The sequence below is a fragment of the Lissotriton helveticus genome, chromosome 2_2 (genome assembly GCF_964261635.1).
Source record: "Lissotriton helveticus chromosome 2_2, aLisHel1.1, whole genome shotgun sequence".
Lineage (NCBI taxonomy): Eukaryota > Metazoa > Chordata > Amphibia > Caudata > Salamandridae > Lissotriton > Lissotriton helveticus.
The window spans coordinates 371,763,470-371,783,864 of NC_136060.1; the positions used below are offsets into that span (position 1 = coordinate 371,763,470).

A 20,395-nucleotide genomic window follows, 5' to 3' on the forward strand; every position below is an offset into this window, starting at 1 on the left:
TATGATTCACTCTGTTTCTCCATATATTTCTTGGTTGCTACTCGTGTTCTTTCTTTCAAGTAAAACGCAGCAAAGCCCTGACTTTTCATAACTGTTCCTTTTCCCCTCTGTGCACCTTCAAAGTTTGTCTTAAAACGATTGCAGCTCACAAACATATCAGGTCTCCTATCATGAAGTGTGATTTTACACAAATTTCACTTTTTTGTACTTTATTTATAGATGTTTTGCCTAATTTTGGATGAATGCGCTTCACAGACTCAAACATAAAATATATATACATATGCCACACACTGCCATCACTGAATTGTTTACCTCAGGCTGATTTTCTTCTTGGTCCATTACGATTGGCTGAGTTACAAGCACACCCAGCAGAGTAGCCCAGGTCTCTTCAAACTGAGTTCGACTTATCCAACCTGTTAGTCAAAAAATAAAGGTAAACATAATCTTGCCACCATCTGCAGGATTTCCCTGTATCAAATCAAATACCCATATTGAGGCAGATTCAAATACATTTTCAGTGCAGGCAGTATAAAGAAGAAAATATATTTTTCAAAACGCAAAGCGACAGCAATGATGCTTAAAACCAGGTGACACAAAGTAAATGTCTTATTTCTGATGAAGTCTTTCTTAGATACGTTGCGAATTTTTTTTCACTTATTGAAATAGAAACTGGTGCCAGATGGTACATTAAGAAAATGTTTTCAGTGTTGATAAGGAGAGTTACTCAATTAAGCAGGCTGGAATACCGCAAGTATCATGGGCAATAATAACTTACAAAGTACAACTTGCTCAGCCGAAACACTCTATCCTTAGTCCTTTAAAAATATTACTGTCCACATTATAAGACTCCCTCAAACTCTTTTTAAACTTTCGCCAAGGAGAGTAAGAAAACAAGTTACTTACCTGTAACTTTGGTTCCCCAATATTGGTTACTTTCATAGATTCCCATGCTTTGTATCATTCCCCCGTCGTCAGAATGGGCGCCTCGGTAAAATAAAAATACCATAGCAGTAGGTACAAAAGAGAAAGAAAGGCCTAGGCCTCATCTCATTTTGTAGCCTATCTACCTCTTTTTGTAAAAGAGACCTAAAAGTTGCAACAACCAATCAGAACAGCCTCACCCCATAGAACCCTCCTGAGAGAGATTTTCGTAGCCATTGTGTAACAGTAACCACACCTGCTGAAGGCTGAGCTTTCCCAGGGGAGGTGGGTGGGCGCATGGGAATCTATGAAAGTAACCAATACTGGGGAACCAAAGTTACAGGTAAGTAACTTGTTTTCTTGCCCCAGTATTGGACTTTCATAGATTCCCATGCTTTGCATCAGAGTAGCTAGCAGTAAGCAATACATGCACATTTTGTTACAGGCATAAAAGCACATCTCAGTAGAAGTATTATCTTATACAGTAAATACACCATGTAACAATGGATGGAAAATATTATTAAATACAAAATGTGCAATATAGGAAGGAGGGATAGAAGGGAAAGCTCACCGCTCATTGGAATAGATTCCTCAGGACTGCTTGTCCAACTGCTGTCTCACTCCTTGTGGAAGAGTCGAAACAGTAGTGCTTCGTGAATGAATGGGCACTGCTCCATGTAGCCGCCCTACAAATGTCCTTGATAGGAACACCAGAGAACAGAGCTGCAGACGATGAAACAGATCTCGTCTAATGAGCTTTGATCCGTCCCTTAAGCGGCTTTCCTGCCACCTGATGACAGAAATGAATTGTGCTGGCAATCCAACGCGATATCCCCTGCTTTGATAGGGGCAAACCTTTCCTTGGAGCGCTAAAAGCGACAAAAAGTTGCGAAGTCTTCCTGAAATATTTCGTACGTAGGAGATACAATTTCAGGCACCTTTGGACATCCAAAGTGTGGAGAGATCTTTCCGCCAGAGGTGAAGGACGAGGAAAGAAAGACTTTAGTACTATAGGCTCATTTAGGTGAAAATCCGAAGGTACTTTTGGAATACATTTTGGATTTGTCCTTGAGCTCAAAGAGTCCTTCTTGAACTGTAAGAAAGGTTCAACAATTGTGAGAGCTTGAAGTTCTCCAACCCTCCTAGCTGACGTTATCGCTAGAAGAAAAGCAATCTTCCATGACAAAAACTTCATGTCTGCTTTATGTATAGGTTCAAAAGGGGCCCTCATGAGATGGGCAAGGACAAGGTTGAGTTGCCATACTGGAGGAGGAGGTCTAGCCAGAGGGAAAGCCCTGAATAAACCCTTCAGGACCCTCGCGGACCAAAGAGAAGGGCAAGAGTTTGTTCGTCTGAACCTAGAGATCGCTGCCAGATGCACCTTAATGGAGGAATGTTGAAGACCTGACCTAGCCAAAGACAATATGTAAGGTAAGATCTTATGAGGAGCCGAAGTAAATGGATGCAGATTTTCCTTTTGGCACCATGCGCAAAAACGCTTCATTTTGCGCGATAGGTCCTGTTTGTACTAGGGGCCCAAGCTTGAGCTAAAATGTCCTTGCAATCTTGAGGGATATCTAAAACTCTGAACTCCCAGTGCTCAGGAGCCAAGCTGTCAATTGCAGAGAACTCGGGTCCGGATGCATTACTTGGCCCTGGGACATCGTCAGCAGGGTAGGAATGGGACGTAGGAGAATTTGTTGATCCTGAGACAGAAGGAGGAGCTCTGTGAACCAAAATTGGCGGGGCCAAGCTGGGGCTATTAAAATCATGGTGCAGGGTTCCGTCTTGAGTTTCCTCAGTATCCTTGATATCAGGGGAATTGGTGGAAAGGCATAAAGAAATGCGCTTGACCAGGCTATCGAAAGGGCATTCCCAACGACCCCCGATGGTGATACCTGCTTGCGTAGAATTGGCATTTCTTGTTTTCTGGAGTCGCGAACAGGTCTATAAGAGGAGTGCCCCAACGAGAGAGTATTCCTTCGAGAGTTCTCGGATCCAATTCCCAATCATAGGAAACTGACCTTAGGCGGCTCAATGAATCCGCCTCTGTATTGAGGGAACCTGGAAGATGTTCTGCTGAGAGAGATATCTGGTGACGAATAACCCATTCCCAGATTTCCTGTGCTTCCCTTGAAAGAAGTTTGGATTTTGTTCCGCCCTGCTTGTTCACATAATGCATGGCCGTAGTGTTGTCTGTACGAACCAGGACTGTAGAATTCCGAATTCTTGGAAGGAAGGCTTGTAAAGCCAGACGAATTGCTCGAGTAGGTTGATATGAGAGGTGCGAAGCTCTGGAGACCAGTGATCGCTCACTTGAAGATCCTGTAATACCGCCCCCCAACCTTCTAGAGAGGCGTCCATGGTCAGAACTAATGGGGAAGGAGGAACCATGAAAGAGAGACCTTTCTCGATATTGCTTTTCGTAGTCCACCACCTGACTGCCTTCTTCATGACCGGAGTGATCTTTATCTTGTGTTCGAAAGATCCCTCTGCTTGACGCCATTGCAACTCTAGTTGCTCTTGCAGGGGACGCATGTGAAGCCTACAGTGCGAAATTAAGGCAATGCAAGATGACATCGATCCTAGAAAGGATTTGTATCGACGGACAGAAAGAGTTTGTTTCCTTTGAAATCGGTTGGCAGAAAGAATCAGTCTGGTCTGTCTCTCCTCTGAAAGGAAGGCCTAGCAAAGAATTGTATCTAGAATGGCACCCAGAAACCTTGATGACCTGGATGGAAGAAGGACAGATTTGCTTCTGTTTAGACCTAGACCCAAGTGACTGAAAAGTTAAATGCAATCCTCGACTGCTTTTGAGGCTGCTTGAGAGGATGAAGCCTTTATCAGCCAGTCGTCCAGGTAGGGAAACACCTGTAGAGACTGCCTCCTGGGAAAAGCTGCAACTTGTGCCAATACCTTTGTAAATATCCGGGGTGAGGATCTTAGTCCAAAAGGCAGGACCCTGAACTGAAAGTGGCTCTTGGCTACTGTGAAACGAAGATAACATGAAAATATGCGTCCTCTAGATCTAAAGTTGCCATATAATCGCCAGGATTTAGGAGACGTAATATATTCTGAAGAGAAACCATCTGAAACGAGAGTTTTATGAGATAGGTGTTGAGCTCCCTCAGGTCTAGAATTGGGCACCACTATTCCTCCGTCTTGCGAACCAGGAAAAACCTGGAATAGAACCCTTTTCCTCGTTGGGACTGAGGAACCGATTCTATTGCTCCTTTGATGAGAAGCTGTTGAGCTTCGAGACGTAGAAGATTCAGATGTTTTGATTCCGTGGCGCGAGGAGCTCTGGATGGTGGAAAATCTTGAAACTCTAGTGTGTGGCCAAATTGTATGATGTTGAGGACCCACCGATCCGATGTAATAATTTTCCAGTTGTGGAGGTATTCTGATATCCTGCCCCCCACTGATGTTACTGGAGGGGGAGGAACAGTAGACAGAGCAGTGAAGCCGCTATTGTCGTTTAGGAGCATCTCTTCCCTGACGTCCCGGTCGTCCTCTTGATGGTTGACGAGAGAAAGACGTCGATTGACCTTGGCGCTGCGAGTATTGGGGCTTGTACGACTGAGAATAAGAAGAGAAGCATTGTTGGTTGCCACCTCTATATGATGAAAAACCTCTCCCTTTCGCACCCCTGAAAGGAACCTTGTGGTAATGCAATGTCCCCAAGGACATTGCCGTGTCCGTGTCCCTCTTGATGTCTTGAAGGGCATCATCTATATGCTTTCCAAAAAGCATATCTCCGTCATAAGTTAAGTCCAAGATCTTATTCTGAACCTCCTGGCGGAACCAGGTTGCCCGAAGCCAGCCCTGCCGTCTTAAAACTGCTGATCCCGCTAGAGCTCGAAAAGCGGCGGTTGCTATGTCCATAGCACAATCTATCACTTCTGAAGAAGCACGTTCTCCTTCCTCCAGTATCTTCCTGGCTTCTACCTTTGCACCATCCGGAAGTTGGTCAACAAACGGGGATAAATCGCACCACATTTGGCGATCATATCTACCCAGGAGTGCTAGAGCATTAGCAGCTCGAACTAGAAGACTAGACATTGAGGAGAACCGTTTACCCACATGGTCCAGCCGTCTTCCCTCTTTGTCTGGTGGTGTCGTAAGGGGTGCAGACGGATTTTTGGACTTCCTTTGCGCTGCATGGGAAATAACTAGTCTGGCTTTGGTTGACCAGTCAGGCAAGCGGGACTGTTTTCTGGAGCTTTATACTTTTTCTCCAGTCGTGGAAGAACAGGGATGACTGTAGCTGGATTCTGCATCACCTTAGTACCTTCAGACCACACATGCTCGATGATCGGTATTGAACGGATGGACTTTTTGTATGGTTCCTTGAAATCATAAAGGAAGCACTCGGACTGTACTGTCATAAAAGGAAGTCCAAATCTCTTTGAGGCTCTCTCCATAAGGTTATGGAAACCTCCAATATCTGCGGGAGGAGAGTCAACGGGATCCGGCAATGGTGAGGCTGGATCTGGAATAACATACTCGTCCTATTCTCTATCTGGGTCTGGGACTTGATCTACTTGAGGGTCATCATCAGTTGAGTCATCATCGTCATGAACAGCAATAACTTCCTGATGGCATTCTCTTGGCTCCGGCTCCGTAGCTCGAGAAACGTGAGGTGTCACTGTAATTGGAGGAGTAACAGGAATGAATGAAGGAGGAGGCGGCTTTTGCTGGCCCGATGTTTGGGACGGAAACCTTCTTTTGTAATCCTGCAGCATCATTCGCAAATCCGTTATAAGAGAAGAAGGTATTGCCACCATGTCCTTTTGATGTTGAGGCCTCTCTTGTTGAACAAATTGGCGTTCTTCAGTGTAGTAGTCGTCAGAGTCTGAGTCTTGACATTTCACTCGCAGTTGGGATGGGCTATAAGCATCCCCATAAGGGCCATCCTCATCATCTGATTTCTCCTCAGAAAGTAAAGTTGGAAGCAAGGGTGTCACTCTGCGAGGGGATGTCATCTCTGGAGTGATCTGCTGTCTTTTTATAGAAATCCAGACTTTTTGAATCGTCGAACGTCGACGGAGAGATGGATGTCGTCGACGGTGGACTGATCGTCGACGGTATCGTCGACGAGCTCGTCGTCAGCATCATCAAGGCTGTCGTCGTCGTCCTGGTCGACTTTGCAGCCGTCGACGCCATCGTCGTTGTCATCATCGTCGACGTCGAACATGTCAGCACCATCGTCGACAAGACGGGAACAGGTACCTGAAATGTCGACGAAGATATCATTGCAGCCGCCGTCGACGAAGCTGCCGTCGACGGAGCTGTAACTGAGCCCACGTGTATTTTGGATGTCATTGTCGACGTACCAGATGTTTTCATCGTCGGCGGATGATTTTTCTTATCCGATTTTCCTTCCTGAGGGACAGTAGTTGGTTTTTTGAAAACCTTCTCCTTTTCAGATGGTGGAGAAGTAAGAGAAGGAGTTTTCTGCACCTTCTTTGATGGCTGTACCTCAGTAGTCTGTCACAGCCTCTCCTTTACACCTCGGTGAGGAGATTGTTTGGGACTGGGCCATTCAGACCTATCAGAGGTCGTTTGTGAGGCCTTAACAGGGGGCTCAGATGATATTGAAGGGGAGGACCTACCCCTTTTCCTGTGAGGACGTAGCTGAGGAAGAATCCTCACTGTCAGATGATAGGACCTCCTTACAAGACTTCATCTTCTGTAACCAGGTTAACAAGCGGCCTTCCCTGTCTCTTAAGGTCTTGGTAGAGAAGGTTCTGCAGATCTTACAATCTGTGGCCTTGTGATCTGGATACAAGCAGTATATACAGTCTTTATACTTGTCCTCAATGTACAGCCTCTTCTTTGAACAGGTGGCACAAGCTTTAAATAAAGCTTTCTTCTCCTTATCAGACATTGTAGAGCAGAAAAAGAAGAGAAATCCAAAGCTGAAGAGAAATCGGAGCAGAGCTTAGTGGAGACTCCCTTAGCACAACGTGCGGTAGAAAATCAGAGGCTCTGAGGCTCTCTCAGGAGGGTTCTATGGGGTGAGGCTGTTCTGATTGGTTGTTGCAACTTTTTGGTCTCTTTTACAAAAAGAGGTGGATAGGCTACAAAATGAGATGAGGCCTAGGCCTTTATTTCTCTTTTGTACCTACTGCTATGGTATTTTTATTTTACCGAAGCTCCCATTCTGACGACGGGGGAATGGTACAAAGCATGGGAATCTATGAAAGTCCAATACTGGGACAAATAATATTTGCATTGGGTGTGGTAAAGCTTATGGTAAGTATCCAGGAAAAATATTATCACCAAGAAAAATATATTATCAATGGTAAATAACCTGCTACAAAAGCTTAATTATTCCTGGTAAGGAGCTAAGCCTGATGATGAAGCATGACACCCACACAGCTGTGCGAGGGCCGCATCTTCCAATAAGGAAGATCCCCTCACTTCATATACATCCCAACCTCACTTCTTCAGAGGAACAGCTACCCTGCTTTTGTGCAGATATTCCTATATGGGAGCATGGATGCTGGAACGCTGATCGCCCCTTATTTGATTGATACTTTTAGAAAGCTGAACTTTTTTTGCCTTAGCCATTTGGTGTCTGCAGCCTGTATCTGGGTCACATGGGTAGTTAACAGTTTGGCTCTGTGTATTCCTCCTAGAAAGCCACACACAATGGAAGCTTGGGTGTGACTGACTGGGCAATCACTGGCAGAATGGGAGGGACGAATGGGCCCAGCACCACTTACACTTGAATAGGCTGTCTACACACAAAGGGCTGCATACCCCCTGTAGTTAGTTAGGAGCCAGGAAGGCAGGGCACCTGTGCACTTCAAATGCATACCTCTAGAAGCTGCTCCGCACTTCAAAGGACCTCAGACACCAACTTTTCAATACACTGCTGGACCTGTGGATACTTCGCCAGGAAAAAGGACTGCTGTGTTGCTGAAAGGACTGCCACTCTGCTGGACTGCTGCTCTGAAAGATTGCTGCCCTGCTGTGCTAACCTGCTGCCCTCTTGCCTGGGTGAGAAGAACTGTACATGCATCTCCTGAGCTCAGAACCCAGAGTGACTATAAGAGATAGTTGGTTGGTCTCCTGATCGGAAGCCTGAGGGACATAACAGGCTTCTAATAACATGCACCGGCATCTGGACTCTGCCATCTGTGACTCTACTCTGCCAAATGGTACCAACTCAGTCCTGCACCCTTGGAAGTGGGCTTAAGGTGCTCTTCCAGCCTCCGTGGATTCATCAGGAACCAACGCATCTACTCTGCTGCAAACCGGTCAGGCACGATCAGATATCCACAGAAGGCACTTTGTGCTTTTTGGCGCTATTTTCACTAAAATCTTTAAAACTGCATTTCTCTGATTCTACTGATGGGATTGTTGTCATTTAGGTCTTGTTTTATTTAGTAACAAAAAAACTAGTATTTTAACTTGGTTTGGGATCCTTTTTGTGTGGTGTTTTTCACTTTATTACCGTTTGATTTGTAGGACAAATACTTTACTTATTGGCTCTAAGTTAATAATTACTGCTCTGTGCCAAGCAAGCAGAGGGTTGAGCACATGTTAATTTAGGGCTGGCTTGTGCCTCACCATGAAGAGGATTGTGGTTGCTGCTTGACCAGGGTTCAAATCCCTTTCAATCAACAACTCTCACAGTCGTGAGCAGCAGTGAGGATCTGGAATTGCGTTTGTGCAGTGCCACATAGTGATTTGGTTTACACTACCATGCCATATCTGAGACCAATCAATTTAAAACTTTCCGTGATTGGCCTTTTTGCTTTTCTAAATTGTATCTCTTAGTGTTGTGCTTGAGATCAGACCTGAAAGAATGGAGTTTGAGCTGGCCAACTTGGATGCCTACACTGTGGCCCAGCTAAAGGAGTTCTGCAAGGAGAGGGGACTTCCAGCTTAGAGCACCACCAGGAAGCTGTAGCTCCAAAAGGTGCTGAGGGCCTGGACAGAAGGCCGCCAGTCACTGGTTGAAGCCACAGGAGAGGATAATGAGATGGATTGGCCTGGAGAGGATCTTCCGGTGGTGGCACCTGCAGTTGAGGGGGATGACTTGACCCATGGAGTAGAACCCCCTTACAGGGCAGAGAGTAGTATTTCTTCCCACAACCTGTCCCCAGAAAACTGGAGGAAAGGAGGTAGGAGAGAGAGTTCATGCTGCAGATGACCCAATTGAGGATGGAGGAAAATAAACTGGCCATGGAGGCACAGGAAAAGAAACTGGTCTTGGAGATCAAGAAGGCTAAGCAGGGAGAGTCCCACAGTGATGGTGCTGGCATACATGCAGTGCCCTCTGTAGAAAAAAGGGTCCATATCCCTAAAGATCAGGTGCCTGATTTTGAAGTAAGGGACGAAACTGACAAGTGGTTCGAGGTTTATGAGATTTCTTTACAGATGCACATTATCTCTGAGGAGGGAATGGGGCTAGTCTGTGGAAGCCTCTCCCTAGCGAAGGGAGGGACACCCTGCTGGCCCTAGAGAACGGGGACGTGATGAGGAAGCCCTTGTTAGGAAGTATGGCCTTAACCCAGAGAAGTATAGGTAGAAGTTTAGAGATAGTCAGAAACTGGCCCAACAGACCTGGGTGGATTATGTGGATTCTTTTTTCAATGCACTGCACTGGATGATTGAGTGAAGGGCAGTGAAGTGAAGGATTATCAGGGGCTGTACAATTTGATTCCGAGACAGCACATGTTCAGTCATTGTTTTCCAGATCTGCATCAAAACCTGACAGACATCAAGCTCTCTGACCCAAGGGAGCTTGCTAAGGAGGCAGATCGATGGGTCGGCACCGGGGTCCAATAGAAAGTACCTGGGAGACCCCCCAACAAGGGTGGTTTAGTTTCCCCACAGCAGAGAAGAGAAGGTCAAAGGAGACACAGACAGGTCCCAGACTGAGGGGGGAGGGAGATGGGGGAGGGTTCCCATGACCCTTCCGAGAAACAGGAGAAGGTTCTGGTGGCCAAGGGCACACCATTTCTCCAGCTGCTTTGATTTTTCCCAGCAAGGACACAAGCAGGAGGGCCCTGTCTGTCGTTGAAACCACCCACTGGTGGGACTTCTACAGGGGTGGCCAATGTGGCCTTAGGGGCAAGTAGTCTCCAGGGGCAGGTCACAGACCATGCCATGATCTCCCTTAGCTGTAGGGTAGACTCAGAGAGTGAGAAGGTGACCCCTGAGGATGGGAGTCGTCATTTCTACTAGGTGAAATTGAATGGGGTCCCACTCACCGCTCTGAGTGACACCTGGGCTAGCCAAACCATAATAGTGGAAAGGCAAGTTTCCTCAGACCAGTACGCAAACCAGGTGTGTAGGGTATGTGTAGGGTAACTCAGGCCCATTGGCAAGACTTCTTCCAACCTATGGCCCTGGTGGCCCTGGAATCGAGTGGGAACGTGACCCAAAGAAGGGTCACAGCTAGTCACCAGATGCCCTTAGTCTGTATTCTGGGGACTTAGTTACACCCTGGTACAAGGAGAACTGGGAGGGGCGGCCGCTCAGGGTGCATTGACAGTTCTGTTTTCTGGGGGTGCCACTACCAAGCGGAGGGCACAGGAGCCCAGATGGAGGGGTAGGGTAAGGGGGCACTCACCCATGTCCTCTGTTCAGACTCATGGTATAGACCTTGGTATGAGTGGCCAATCTAAGGATACCACACCTGAACTGGTGGGAGGTAGAGTGGAAGTAGGGTGCGAAATGCCAGGGGCTACTGCCCCCCACTCTGAGAAAACTCAAGAGGTCAGAGAACCCTGGATGGCCTGGGGCCTTGCTCTTGACACTGACGTCAGCCTTGCACCTGCACTCTGCTATCTGTGAGCCAACCCTGCCAAGTGGTGCCACCCCAGTTCTGGACCATTGAAAGTGGGGTTAAGGTGCTCTGTCTGCCTCTGTGGGCCCAGTGGAACTGATGCATCTCCTGCGCTGCGCAGCACAAATCTGACCAGAACTGCCGTATCACCGGTGCTACGCGGATTGCGCCCCTTGCAAACACCTGCATCGCCACTGCAGCTCATTGGAACCGCCACTTTGCAGTGTATCGTCGATGCAGGCACTCGCATTCCTCATCGACAGCAGCCTTGATGACGAGGCAGTACTGCACTGCAGCCTTGCAGCTCTTTGGAGCCGACGCAGCGCCCCGAACATCGTATCACAAGCCGCGTCGACAAGATCCTTGACGACCATGCAGGCCCTTGCATCGCAGCCTTGACGCATCTCGGAGCCAAAGAATCGCTTCGGCTGCGTGCCGCATCTTTTAATTGAATCCTCACAATGCTCCATAACCCAGGATTTAAGGTACTTTGTTCAGTGGGCCTACCTGGATCCCTGGAGCCGGCTCGTGCCTGAACTTGTGAGACTCACCTGATCTGGGTGATCAAATATCCACAGTTGGCACTTTGAGCTTTGGTTTTTGGTGCCATTTTCATTCAAATCTTTACAACTGCATATCTACGGCTCTACTGATTGGATTTTTGTCGTCTTTATCTTGTTTTATTTATTCAAGAAAGCTCTATTTGATCAAACTTGCTGTGGATCATTTTTGTTTGGTGTTCACTTTATTACTGTTTGAAGTGTTGCACAAATACTTTACACATAGCCTCTAAGTTACGCCTGACTGCTCTCTGCCAAGCTACCAGAAGGGTTGAACACAGGTTAATTTGCTTGTGCTTCACCCTAATGAGAATTGTGGTTGCCCCTTGACCAGGGCTCCCACCCCAGTCACCCAAAAACCCACAATTCCCTTAATATTTCCTTAACAGTGCCATAAAAGGCTGGGACGTTGGTATCGGGGACTCCAAAAAGAAAAAAGAAGTTTCTATCAGATGGGACAGCCAAACTTACATTCTACCTTTGCATTATAGCATTATACTCATGTACAGCGGACATATTGTTGCCATCTAGATTTCTTGAAACACTACTCATTTAAATGCAGTCGTAGTGGCTTACTCCATAGTTTGCATCAGCCTTTACATAAAATGGCTCAACCCATCATTGACATTTCTTTACAATCACCTCCCTTGAAGTATTGTCATAGGAAATGAATACAGGCTAACAAACTAGTGTCGGTAAAACAGCTAAGATCATTATGGTGAATTTGGATTCTGTTTGGTGGGATGAGAAAAAGGAAATAATTCTGGTAGCAAAATAATATGTAATTGCATAATAATCCACCTTAAAACATCTTCAGCCATCCTGCACTTAGCATGCCCACAAGAAAAATAATTTATTAACTGCTTTGTTTGCAATTGTAGTTATGAGTAGCTGAGTTTCTACATTATCTAAAAGAACAGAAGGTGTGAGCTGGGAATGATGAAAGAATATGTGTGACTATAGTCAAAATATTATATAGCTGCATAAGAGTTCCCCAGCCAATAATGAAAGCTCACTGTAATTTGGTGTCACCACTAGCGGCGGGTAAAAGGGAGAACACACAAACAAAAGGCACTTTGTAACTGCCCAATATAGTGATCATAGATTTAGTTTCAGAGACATGCACGGGGTCACATCTTGAACCTATTCAGGTAATGCATTGCTGTTGGGTTCATCCTAGAAACTGTCATGCTGTTACTCAGTCACAGGAAAAAACGATCAATAAATTACAGGTGGTATCATCATCATTAAGGATTTTTTTTTTTTAGAGTAACCAATCGAATCTTTCAGCTGACATAATCCTCTTCTTTTCACCCTCATATCACTTCTGTAATTTACTCTTCCCGAATAACTACAGTTCTGAGTAAAACTAAAGCCCATTTTTTATTCATCGTCCTTTTACTAATGGCAAATGCACTTTAATGTCTTGTTACCAGTAACAGCTGGTGAAATTTGAAATCAGGAGAATGGAATAGCTTGCCCGAATTCTAATGGGTGACCCTTCACCACTTTTCTTGGAGAAAAGTTTGAAAACATGGGGCAAAACAATACATTTTCACCAGAATTTTCAATGACATTTTTTACAAATATATAGAATTTATAATAATTTCTGGAAGGGCAAATATTCGAATTCTTTATGACCTGCAATGTAAACCCCAATCGTACCAGGATTGCTGGGTAGCTTTTCCACTGTCTTAAACTCAACTCATCTCCACTAAATGTGACCCATAAATATTTGTTTTGCATGCAATTCAAATGCTCGAGGTAAGGGTTCTTTTCATTTTCCCTGATGTACATTTCCAGTAGATTGTACATGGACGCCACAGGATTGAAAGACAAAAGGTGCACACGTCTCACAGGTTTTTTATATCAAAAATATCCTTTAGGTTTGACAGACTGAATAAGTTTAAAAGGTACAACTTCTTCAGAGGCTGAGAGTGCAGAGATACTACAAAACATTTACATGATTACTTATATATCAATCGAATAATGGCAAAACGTTTCTAAACCTAAAGAAATGCCCCTCCCGAGTTATTTAGGACCCACCACGCAGCAAGTGCATTTGGCAGCAAGAAACCAAAACATAACATCAACAATAAGTGTCCCAAACTCAGCAAGAATTATCACTCAAGAATCAGTAACTTTTGTTACATAAAGAAATATAAACGTGTAAGTAAATTTATTCTGAAATTAGGCCATTTAGTCTAAACATCACCTTCCATTTTTGTGAACAATACTGTGCCAGCAAATACCTTTTCATTTTAGTAAATTTTTTGGTCCCTAAACATCATCTAGCTATTTACCACCCTAATTTTGTCTTCAAGTAACACCTTTTTTAGGAATAGTTGGGTTTTCAACGAAAGCTTACCATTTACTGAAATTAAATTAGTTTCATCTCCAAATAATAGTTTTTCATTTTAGCAACTAAATTAATTTTCTTTCGCAAACATTAGATGGCAACATGGGTTCCTGTCACCGACGGCCTATTGTGTTTTAGGGTCACAGCCAAGAATGAAGAAAAACTTGCAAAATGCAGCTAACTTGTCCCCTGATTAGTCAACCCGCACAGCTGTATCTCTCCATCCGTTTCACTAGACCTATTTAGTGGCAGGGTATCTGTTCAAGTACTGTTCTATCCACGAAGAAGCAGGAATTCCTTATAATTATTAGAACCCCTGCCCCACTAGCTATACGGTGTCAATTTATGACCATCCATCTGATCGAGGAGATTATAATGAATCTTCGGAGAACCATATTGGCGTCAAATCTTATCAGACCTAGAAAAATTCCAGTTAGGGACTTTGTCATTAGACCAAACTGCTTGTTTGCTTAACTGTCATGTCAACTCTCATTCTCTACCACACACATTGATCTATAAACTGTGTCTTGAGGTAGCCAAACTTTAAAATTGTATGAATAACTGTAAAAACAATTGGTTAAAACAACTAGTTGTGGCAAGCAAGGGTTATCCCACCCATCAAGGGAGAACGAGTTCAGGTACTCACAAACAACATCACCGCCATGTGGGACCGAGACAAGCTGGGTAGAATGGGGTAATGGATAATAGGTCAGGAGGCCCTTCACCTCGGCAACTGGCTGCCATTACAGAAACCACCTTTGAGCTCCCAACTGTACTGTAGTGGGTGCCTGTCTAATTATAGCCATCATGGTCTCCTGAAAGCCCTTGGTCTACTGTGCAGATAACCCTTTATGAGGGAGGTTTACATGTAGAACCTCCTACTGTTTAGACATTGGATCAGGTGATGACAAAGAAGAACAATCTTTCAACTGCTAAATGGTGAAGGATGATCCCCCTTATACTTTTGTGATTTGTAGGCATGCGGAGTGACATTGGAAATGATCCTGCCTACTTGGCCTGGAATAAGATTTTGGGTAGCTCATGGATGCCGTAACCAGATTTTCTCTCTATAGTGGCCATCAGGTCCATTTGTGCACATGAAATCCTGCAATCAGCACAGGTCTTAACTCTTAAAGATTTAGTGGGGACATCCCATGAAAATGTTTTTTTTCTCAAGTGAACCATCAACTAAACTGGAAAATGGTTAGGGTTTGAATTCACATCAATTGGTGCAACAGTGTCAATGATGTTATATATGGGTTTCATGTAGCTCTCTTTGTAACTGCAGTGGCTGCCACGAAGTGTCAGTACTGGGCAATAGCAGCTGAAAAATGTCCAAATCCTTTAAGGCGCCTGAGGACACGGATGTTAGAACATTGGTCCATACGAAGTCGAGAAAGACATTTTTTGGATTGGATTAGAGCAAGTATATAAATAGCAGCTGCTTTGTTATATGGTTTCCCTACTGGATACAATGACCACTGAACCATTAACATTGCATACCACTTAGTGCCAATAACCGATTCTTAGTTATGGATTATTTTGCTAATGCACTCTAGGTCAAACTTGACACCGACAAACCTTGCGGTTTGTTTCAGTGTGTTTTTCAGCTCACCGATAAAACTAATAAAAATATTATTTTTTTCGGAAAATGTTGGTCCAGGACGCTACAAAAGCTTAATCTGAGCACACAATTCTTTTGTAGAATGCTCATGTTCCTAATGTCTTGTTTTCATGATTTTGAATTGCAATGTGTGGGTAAACAGAAAAAGTTGATCATAATTGCCTCGTATTAGAAGAGAGCTTCCTTTGCTTTGGACAGCCTCAAAGATCTTTAAGAAAATACGTATTTCATCTACTATGCTTAATAATGATCTGAGTTATTGTTAGGAAAATAAACAAAACCTTATGATTCATTTCATGCAGAAAGGTAACTAATTATTATCATAGCTAAAAATACAAAAGCTGTTTATACCACACTTTTATAATAGTGCACCTACCCAACATGTTTATTCGATAGATAAATTCTTTGAAGACTTCCTTTTCTTGAAGAAATTCTACAGGGATCTCAGGCAGAGCAGTACCAAAATCTCCACCAGCTTTAGGTGACCAACCAAGTTTCCAGACCTGTAAAGAGAAAAAATATAGTTACAAATCTCAAAAGTAACAATGTTTCTCATGTATGATAATGAGCATGCTCTTACAAATGTTTCCGAGTACTATCAGCGCCATAATAACAAGTTACTTGCCTTCGGTAATGCTCTTTCTAGTGGATAGTCTCTCTAACTGCTGATTCCCCACCTCATGAGTATTCCCCCAGTAGTCTCACTGGATCCAGAAACGTAAAAGCTGTACTCCTGAGCGCTGGTATGGGTGGATTAGTGCAGCTCCGCACAGGCGTGGTTCTGCTCCAGAAGGGACTACGTGGGCCACCTGTAAGAGCCACCCTGGCACGCTGTGTTCAGTTGCTTTCTAAGGCTTGTATGTGCCCTCAGACTCAGAGCCCATCACCAGATTGGCTTGACCAGTGTGCAGATCTCTAGTTTGGGAACTTTTGAGAACGGTTAAGTGGAAGAGTCAGTGACGATCTGCTTTTAGATAGTGTATCCACCAGAAAGAGTGTTAACAAATGTAAGCAACTTGCTCTTCTGATGAATACATCTAACCGCAGATTTCTCATCTTGTCAATACATATAAAATCAGTCCTTCCACGGGGGTAAGTCTGTGGAATGGCTCAGATCAAAATGTTCTGCAGGACCGAATGGGCAAAATGCCCTTCCTGTTGGACATGATTGTCGAGGCTGTAGTTCCTCATGCGCATGTGTGCCAAAGCCCACTTCATACCCTAGCAGCTGTTCAGGACAGGCACTTCGCTTGCCAGTGCAAGGATAGCAGTCTTGGCCCTGGTGGAATGGGTCCTCAGTCCCTCTGTGGACCGCTTCTTTGTCAGGGCATAGCAAACATTAATGCAGAGCATTATCTACCTGAACAAAGTCTTCTCCTGCACAGCCTTACATTGCTTTGTACCAGAAAACCACACAAAAATCTGATAATCTACCTGATGGTCCTTAGTGCAATCAATGCAAAACCTCAATGCTCTATTGAGGTCCAACCAATTCAGTCTCGCCTCCTCTTTTCAAAGGTAAAGAAGAGAAGAGAACGTTGGGAGAGTGATGGATTACTCAATGTGAAAGACAGACATGGGTTTAGCCAAAAGGCGACGCTGGCCCTCAACACCACTTTGTCTGGGAAAAAGATTGTGCAGGGCGGCTGCACTGAGAGAGCTTTTTAGTTCACTAATGCAGTGAGTCCATATTACTCCCAACAGGAACACAGTCTTCAAAGGATAGAGATGTAGAGGAGAGTTGTGCAGAGACTTGAATTATGTGCAAATGAGGAAAGTGAGGATAACATTAAGATCCCACTGTGGCATCACAAATGGTTTGACAGGAAACAAATTAGTCAATCCTTTTAGAAATTGCATCACAACATGTGATTTCAACAAGGACGCCAAAAGGGCAGACAAATAACCTTTAACAGGGCCCACTGCAAGTCACTGTTGGACTACAGATAAAAGAAATAAGAGTCAGTATTCGGTGTGCCACCCCAGGCTACAAAGTTGTTACCACGCCCGGTGTAGACATATTCTGTGGAAAAGCATCTGGCAGCCAGGATGACATCCACAACTTAAGGAGGAAGACTGAATGCAGTCAACTGCCGCCACTCAATCCCTACGCTTTGAGAAAGTAGATTGTGCAGGGTTGGTTCCAAAACTCTGCTTTAATGCTGCCACAGAAGGTCTTCAGAAGCAGGAGCCTAATCAGAAGACCGATATATATGCCCAGAAGTTCCAGAAACTACAGTCTACTTGCCCAATCAAGAGACGCTAGCATAACTTGGGCCTGATCGTCCTGTTCTTCTTCAAAACTTGGGATAGGAGAGATACTAGCATGAAGACGTATAGGAGCCCTGTGCGCCACTATTCAGAAGATGTCTTAGAGAGTAAGCTTTTGTGGGAACTCCAGCACACAAAAAGCACTGTGTGTTCTCAACTGTTGCAAAGAGAATTAGCCAGGGTTCTCCCCATTGCTGGAAGATGTCCTGTGCCACCTTAGGGTGTAACTGCCATTCTTGATCCTTCAGGTGCCGCTGACTGAGTTCGTCCTCCTTGGTATTCAAAGATCCCACCATGTGGTTCACACCCAGGGAGATGCCCTGGCACTCCAGCAAGCTGCAGAGGCGAAATGCCTCTTGGCACAGGATCCAGGACCCCACACTGCAATTCTTGCTGCAGTACCACATGGTGGTGGTGTTCGCCTGTGAAAACTTTTACCATCTTCTCTTTGATAAACGGCAACAAGGCTTTCTGCACCAGCTAAATAGCCCGTAACTCCATGAGGATGATGTGGAGATAAGTCTTAGCTGGGTACCAGAGTGGCCTGATCGCTACCTCTCCTCCCCAGATGACCTTATAATCCCAGCAATACGCATCTGCCGCCATTATTGGACTTTCTTGATACCCGTTCCAGATTCCAGAAATGCATGATCGCGATTAAGGACTGGATGAGTACCAATAAACTCCAACTGAATTGCAGAAAGACAGAAATAGTGCTGTTTGGTAAAGCCAAGCAGATATGGTCACAAGACTGGTGGCCGCCAGAAATGGGACTCGGCCCAGAGCCTAAGGAGGTGGTACGTGATCTGGGAATCATGATTGAATCTACCCTTTCTATGAAGTCCCACGTAAATCTTGTGTCCCGTACCTGCTATGGCATTCTACTCAGGCTGCATAAAATATTTAAGTGGCTTCCCCTTCAATCTAGGAAACCTTTGATTCAGGGGCTCATTATCAGTCGTTTAGACTATGGTAATGCTCTGTTTGCTTCTATAAATGAGTGTCTGTTGACCAAGCTACAAACGGTTCAGAACGCCGCAGCCCGTTTGGTGCTTGGCCTGTCCCCCAGGTCATCAGCCCTGCCTAGTCTCAGGGAACTACACTGGCTCCCGGTGCGCCAAAGGAGTCACTTCAAGATACTTAGTATCGTTCATAAGCTTCTTATGGGAATTGGTCCATCCTACCTAGCAAATAAATTGGTTTGGTATAAGCCTTCCAGAGTTTTAAGATCTAGTTCTAAATGCCTCCTGGTCCAGCCTAGGGCCAGAACTACGAGAAACGGCTGTCGGGCTTTTTCCTATATAGCCCCCCTACTTTGGAACAAACTGCCCCTTCATCTGTCATCCATATCCAATCACTTGGCATTTCGGAAGGGTCTGAAAACATGGCTCTTCCCTAATTAACCTGCGTCACTTTCTTTAATTCATGGTTGCTGTCTCTCTTTGCTAAGCGCCTTGAGACCTTTTTGGTGATTTGTGCGCTATATAAGAATTTATGACTTATGACTTATTATCACCTCTGGGTGGGGCAAAGAGAGCAGTCTGCTTTTGGTCCAATTGCGGTTGAATCACCACTACAGGTCTTTTGCAATCTCCTCTGAAACCTGGACGGAATCAGATAGGTTCCTCTAGTGCTGTTCCCAGAGACTTTAAGTTCCCCCGCAGAGCCTGCATGTGTCACCTGGCACAGATGACGAGCAATATAATGGATACCAATGCCCAGAAGCCTACAAGCCACCCTAATACCCAGGACCAAGCCTGACACGTTGAGATCACAGCCCAAAGAGCCGGCAATCCCTGTGGTGAAGGGAATGCACAAAACTGCACCGTATACAGAGCGGCTCCAATTAAGGGAAGCCTCTACGATGGAGTCAGGTGTGATTTCGGCACATTGATAGTGAACCCTGCGGATGTCAGGAAGTTCACAGTATATAATGGACTATAACAAGCCTGCTTCAACAGCTAGTCGCCGAGGTAGTGTAAAACTGGATCTCAAACCTCTGAAGATGTGCTGTGAACACTGCCATTACTTTCATGAAGATCCAAGCGGCACTGGTGAGCAGAAGGGGAGCACAGCAACCTGAAAATGTTTCTGGCCCAGGCATGGCTCTCGCTTGGGCACAGTTCTTGATGCAGCCTGTCACCGTGGACAAGATAAAAGAAGCTACGCATACGCATCCTAATGCGATGGCCACTGGAAGTGTCCAAGTGAGTTTTACAAAGAGTATGCAAACTTACTAGTACCCAATCTACACGACATATATGTGGAGGCCTATTATAAGCAAATACTGCCACCGTCCTTAAGGGAAGCCTTAATAATAACTTTGTTAAAGACCGATAAGCTACCTGAAAGATGGGAATCCTATTGGCTGCTCTCTTTAATCAATATGGATGCAAAAATGTTGGCCAAAATACTTGCTACTAGACTCCAACCACTACTCACTACACTGGTTTTACCTGACCAGTCAGGTTTTATCCCCTCCCGCTCCACTGTGCAAAACTTGTGCACGGCCTTCGTTGTCCTGTACCAATTCGACCTCTCGGTCCGTGCAGCGGCAGTTCTATTGGCTGCCGCCAAAGCATTCAACTCTATACAATAGGAGTGCATGTTCACAGGTTTCCACCGTATAGGAATGCTGCTCGCTTTTCTGTGATGGATCCGAATACTAAACTCAGACATGGCGGCTAGGGTGTGTGTCAACGGTAACACATGGGATACACAAAAAATGTATTGCGGAACACGACAAGGGTGCCTACTGTCACCAATCCTACTTGCGTTGGCGCTGGAGCCATTAGCATGTGTGATACAGCAGAGACATGCGGACGCAGCCCTACAATTTCGCCAGCGACAGC

The 20,395-nt window shown here is 45.1% G+C and overlaps 1 protein-coding gene across 2 annotated transcripts in view; it reads right to left on the reverse strand.

Moving 5' to 3' along the window:
* Window positions 1–20,395, reverse strand: part of HTT (huntingtin) — a 1,924,961-nt gene that overhangs the window by 306,330 nt on the left and 1,598,236 nt on the right. For both annotated transcript variants that reach the window (XM_078678546.1, XM_078678545.1), the window contains 2 exons: window positions 15,649–15,775; window positions 313–413 (listed from right to left, as the gene is read on the reverse strand). In XM_078678546.1, the coding sequence (XP_078534672.1) occupies window positions 313–413; window positions 15,649–15,775 (228 nt within the window). The remainder of the gene's footprint in view (window positions 1–312; window positions 414–15,648; window positions 15,776–20,395) is intronic.